Source organism: Trichosurus vulpecula, chromosome 5, assembly GCF_011100635.1.
Source record: "Trichosurus vulpecula isolate mTriVul1 chromosome 5, mTriVul1.pri, whole genome shotgun sequence".
Taxonomy (NCBI): Eukaryota; Metazoa; Chordata; class Mammalia; order Diprotodontia; family Phalangeridae; genus Trichosurus; species Trichosurus vulpecula.
Genome location: NC_050577.1, coordinates 55,130,042 through 55,136,041, shown reverse-complemented (window position 1 = coordinate 55,136,041; position 6,000 = coordinate 55,130,042). Strand labels below are relative to the sequence as shown.

The 6,000-nt window shown below is 40.6% G+C and overlaps 1 protein-coding gene across 1 annotated transcript in view; it reads left to right on the top strand.

Annotated features, from left to right (window-relative positions):
* Positions 1–212: 212 nt before the first annotated feature.
* Positions 213–6,000, top strand: part of ITGA8 (integrin subunit alpha 8) — a 196,234-nt gene continuing 190,446 nt past the window's right edge. Inside the window, exons 1-2 of the mRNA XM_036762194.1 lie at positions 213–421; positions 1,171–1,304. Of these exons, the coding sequence (XP_036618089.1) occupies positions 213–421; positions 1,171–1,304 (343 nt within the window). The remainder of the gene's footprint in view (positions 422–1,170; positions 1,305–6,000) is intronic.

Here is a 6,000-nt window from a genome sequence, read left to right as displayed (position 1 = left end):
CCCTGGACGGGATGCAGGCGCAGAGCAGCCGCACGCCTGTCACCGCTGGTCAGCCCCTGCCCGTCCAGCTCTCCTCTTCTCCGCCAGCCAGGTTTCGGCAGAGGCGCACCGGGCTGCGTGCGCCTTCCCGTGGCGCCTCGTCTCCTCCTCCTCCAACTGCAGCCGCTCGGGGCTCCGGCAAAGTTTGCTGGAGGGCAGGAGGCGGACGAGAGATGGCTCGGGGCGGCCCCGGCTGCCCGGTGGCTGGGAGCCGGGAGCAGCTGCGGGCTCCCCTCTGGGGCTTCTGGGCAGCCCTGGGGATGCTCTGCTCTCCCGCCTCCCAGGCGTTCAACCTGGACGTGGACAAGCTCACCGTGTACAGCGGTCCCGAGGGCAGCTACTTCGGCTACGCTGTGGACTTCCACATACCTGACCCGCGAACGTAAGTAGCCCCGGTCCTGAGCCCTCTCCTCCCTGGGAGAGATATTCCCTACCCCGTCCGCCGGAGGTGGCCCCGGACCTCCGCCCAAGCCCTCTGCCTGCTTGTCACCTTGGGGACGTCCACTTCCAGGAACCCCTAGTCTGAAGGAAGGCGATGGATCAGGAGACTCACTGCCCCTATCCTTCCCTTCTCATGCCCCGACACCCAAACTCTCGCATCTCTTCTTTTGCGGAATTGTAGGTAGACCCGAAGGTAGAGAGGCAGTTCTGGTATAGCCCTAAGCCTCGGAGTGGTCGGTGGACCCAGACTTCTCCATCGTACTAACGATATGACAGCGCCCTGGACCAAACAAAGCCAGACTAATAAAAACTAAACAGAAACCTGTCCCATGAAAAGCTGCTTCTGCTGCCTGTTTACACATTGCTGGGTACTAGTTTTGGGGAATGTTTGGGGAATCGGAGCATGGGACGACTCTGTGGATAAATATCTGTGCTTGGTCCTTTGAATCTTCCCCTCCTTTCATCTCACCTTGTATACAAACAACTCCATCTGGAGGGACACCCCACCCTCACCCCAAACCCCAATGTTTCTGATGCAGAGAAATTTCGGGCAAAGGAGAATTGATCACTTAAAGAAGATTTAACCCCACAAGAAGAACTTTTCTATCTCTAGGATCTCAGGAGTGTAGGTATTTCACTTCTCCACTTTCGTGTGCCCAAGATCTTGACTTTGGTCAAAATGTTTTGCAGGGTGAGTATCTTGGTGGGAGCACCCAAAGCCAACACCAGCCAGCCGGATATAGTGGAGGGCGGCGCTGTCTATTACTGCCCCTGGCCGGCCACTGGGGATGTTAAATGCAAGCAGATCCCGTTTGACACTACTAGTAAGTGATTTTTTTTTTTACATTCATTAACCAAACATTCATTTCAAATCACCTTTTGCTACAGCCACCACCGAAATCAAAATCGGAGTCTACTATACACTCTGGTCGACTTGTTTGATATGTCAACTTGCGCAGGTCCCAAGAGAAGCCAGCTTTTCCAGGCACCCATGTCTGAGTGTGCAGGGTGAGGGGTGTTTAGTGGGCTCTAGAGAACTAATAATATCATGACCTTGAAGATTTGAATTTATCCTAGCAGTTGCAGTTTTTCTCAGTGTCCTGGGACCAGCGAGGGCATACTCCAGAAAAAGCGCAAATGTTATACAACAGCCTTGGCAGAGAACTTGGTTTATTCCTAACCACAAATCTGGGAGCAGACGGATTCTGCAAGCCTCCAGTGTCTCAACTCCCAGGGCAAATCTTAGTTGCTACAGACTGAGTCTTTACTTCATGTTGCCCTTTAATTCCTTACAGAAAGCAGGAATTTTCTTTCAAAATATTGGACATTGGATGCAAACTAGTACAGTCAGAGTGTGGATGGATTACATTCGTTTCCAAAATCCCCAGACAGCTGTTTCTTATTTAATTAAAAGGAAAATACATTTTAAACAACTCAGGCTGGTTCTGTTTTCTGTGGTGTTTTCCTCTTTATGTCCTGAGAAAATAATTTAAACCCAGTGCTTTTGAAAACATTAACACTGAATGTTTTAATTTATGTGGGCAAATCTTTATGAATACAGAAACTTTACATCCTTAGACAGCTTGCACCTACCTTTTTCTCAAAGAAATGGAAATCTGTCAACTATGATAAAAGCCCTGAGTTGAGAAGTGTATCATTTGAAATACCTTGTGAATCACTCATCTAATCCCTGTAATCAGCTTGTGAATTTGGTTCTATAACTGCCAACTTTTCATTGTTGAATGCATGGGAAAACAGTGTACTATGGTGGAGAGTGTACTTGCTGCCTTTGGAGTCAGAGTCCCTGGATTTGAATTCTGGCTGTTTCACTTCTTACTTGTGTAACCTTGGGCAACTTATTCCCATTTTCTGGCCTTCCCTTTCCTTTATGTAAAATCAAGGAGCTGGATGAGGTGACCTTTGACATCCCTTCCAGCTCTAACTCCGCAGTCCTATGTGCATTTGCAATTTACATGTCACCAAGGTGAAATGATATGGGTAATATATATGTTGTGCTTATAAGTAATGTGTAGTTAAGACTTTAAGAAAATTAGTTATTTCTATTTTTTTTCAGTAGATAATATTTCAAAAGATGAAATCACTCCTGTTAGAAATACCTTAAATTAGAACCAAAAGATGAAGTAAATGTATAAAGTATCTTTTTTAAATTAAAATTTTCTTTTTTTAAAAGCAATTAGAAATCTCTCAGGAAGGTGTGGGGCTATGTAGACTTGAGAAGGTAGGCGGCAGAACTTTAGATTCTTCTTAATATGGGTTTTTTATTGTCAATTAATTTACTTGGTAAAAAATATTGAATACATATATTTCTAAATACATTTATAATTTGTCCTTAACCCTTGCCCTTTCCCCATTGAACAGCTCCTCACCAAAAAATAAAATCCTCATCATAAACATGTATAGTGTAACAAAGCAAATTCCCCAAGAAAGAGAGGCAATCTATGACTCTCCATTTTGAGTCAATCAAATTTCTAGCAGAAAATGAGTGGTGGGTTTCATCTTCATCCTTTTGGGCATCAGTGCACTGATCAGAATTCTCAAGTCTTTTAAAGTTGTTTTTCTTTATAGTGTTATTGTCATTTCAAAAAATGGTCCCCTAGTTCTACTCACTTTCCTCTGTATTAGTTCACAGAAGTCTTCCCAGTTTCATCTGAAACTGTTTTATTTCTTATTGCACAATAATATTCCATTCCATTCATGTACTATAATCTCTTTATCACTTCCCCAATAGGAGGACATTCCCTTGGTTTCCAATTTGGGGGCTATTAGGAAAAGAGTTGCTATTGTTTGTATAAATTGGTCCTTTTCCTCTTTTTTTGAATTCTTTGAAGGTATTCATATAGTAGTATCACTTTCACTTACATATATGCTCCTTCCCTACCCAACAAGCTATTCTTTATAACCAAAAACAAGAAAGGCAAAAAAAAATTCAGCAAAGCTAACAAATATATCTGACTGGATATGAATGTCACACACCCATAGTCCCCAATGTCTTCAAAGAAAGGAGGGAGGAGCATTTTCTCATCTCTTTCAGGATAAGCCTGATCATTATAATTGCCAGGTACCATTAACAAAGTTACATTTGTTTGGGGGGTGAGGAGTTTGTCCCCTAATTCCCATTCATTTATTATTGCGTTTATGTATTACTTACCGGATTCTTCTCATCAGTTCATGTGTCTTCCCAAACTTCTCTGAACTCTTCATACTTATAATTTCTATACAGTTATTTACCAATGTTTTCATTGTTTTAAAAGATCTTTTGAATTATTTATTCTCTCTCAAGGACTGCTTATGAACTCTTTATTTTCGCAATGGTGCTTCAATTGTCATTTTTATTAAATGCTGCAGGTGTCTTCATGCCATTTGTTAAAAGCTTTCACTTAAAAGATGGAAGATGGGAAATTAAAATCTATTTACTGACTTTCATTTGTACAGGAAATGTTTCCACCACTGCAATCATTTTAACAGGACTTTGAAAGCTTCCCCAGTTACTGACCTTAGCTTTAGGAATGATCTTTCTAAATCAGCAAAATGAACCCTTTAAACAGAACAAAGTTGAAGGTCTCATCTGAAAAGCAATATAACAAAATTTATATTTTAATAAAAGCACTTTAGACTTGGATCTTATAATAGTGAAGAGGCAATGATCAGTACCATCATAACTTTAGTCAAAGGAAAATAATCATATATAATTTGAGGAATATATTTTGTTTTACTAAGAAATAACATACATCACAGAAAATATTGAATCTAATTGTCAGCATAAAGTGAGAATTCAAATGGAGGGTTACTTTCATATCCCAAGTCATCCATCTGCCTCTAGCATGAACTTCTTTAGCTACAGAGACAATAAATATCTGTCACATGGAGGAGTTATAATTGAATCCATTTCTCATTAATCATTATAATAACAATCTTACTTCAGAATGCGAACAGAATACAGATTTAAGAGTGAGAAATGTGTATAAGTAGTCCTTAACTTACAAAAGAGTTCTATTCCCAAAGTTCATTTGTGGGCTGGCTGTTTGGAACCACAAGCTCATTTTTCCCATAGATGGATTGTCATCAGTTATAGGTAGGGTCTCAGGCTATACCACAAAAGCCTAATCGGCTCGTAATATGTAGCTGAAATATGGCACATTTACAATGAAAAAAAAGTGGTAGAAAACCATATTGTTTCAAGACTAGTTATTTGACAAAGAAACAATACAAATAAATGAGGTTTCTCGATCACTGGTCCTTGAGGGAAATGCAGTTTTAACTAGAGAAGGATGAGAAAGGGACAGAGAGCTCTATGAAGATATAAAGAGGAATTTTGTGCACTTTCAAGGGCTTTTAAAGGTTATTGTATTGATTCTTAACTATGGATAATTTAATTTCAAAATCGTGACTTTCTTTTTTTCTTGATAGATTTCATCAAGTTGTAGATTTAGAACTGGGTGGAATCTTGGGGCTCATATAAGTCAGACCTTTCATTTTAGATATATGAGGAAACTGAGTCAAGAGATTCTCAGCATTGGCAAAGGCAGAAAATGGTAAAGTTAGGACTGAAATCCACCAATTCACACTTCAACTCTAATATTCTTTCTACTGTACCATATTTCTACTCTTATGCTTATTATTCACGATCACATTCAGTTTTTGGCTCACAAGTGGAATGAAGATGAAGAAATAGAGAAATAAAAAGAAGAGAGTCAATTGCATAAGGACAAAGGTAGGAACTGAGCAGGGGAAAGTAGGTGTAAAAAATTTCCCAGGGCGCAACTTCATAGATTTCATAGAATATGAGATCTGGATGGGAATTTAGAATCACCTAGTTTAATCCCTCAAAGTATAAAAGAAAAATATCCATGGAAAATAGAGGTAGAGGGGAAAATGTTACCACCACCCAAGGAGAAGAAAGGAAGTGGTGGGGAAGATAAAATTCCTTACATGTGCCACCAGGGGGTAATGTTGACTAAAGACAACTTTGTTGCTCTTCATCATGGCCTGTGAGTGGGTAGGGATGGGCCAGTGAAATACACCTGAAATTCATCTTAGGTGTCTGTGACTCAGGGGTACCTACATTGTTTGCCTAATCCATACTAGCCTGGCCCTGAGAGATGGAACTCAAAAAAGCAGAACTGAACACAAAAATTTATTAGGCACATATTCTGTGCCAGGTATTAGGGCATCTAGGCATTATGGATGGAGATGTGACATCGGAGTTAGGAAGACCTGGGTTTAAATCTTGCCTCTGACATATACTGATTGTGTGACCATCAGTAAGCTACTTACCTCTCAGAAATCTGGGCAACTCTTACACCTTAAGTCACAGATAAGTTGCATATTGCTAGAGGGAGTTTCCATATTAGGAAGTCTAAAAACAGATGCAATCACATGTTGGAATATGTCCTAGGTAAGGAGATTCAAAGAAAAAATGAAACAGTCCCTGCTCTTATGGAATTCACACTCTAATTGGAGGAGACAGCACATAAAAGCACATTCAGCTGCAGGGCATAT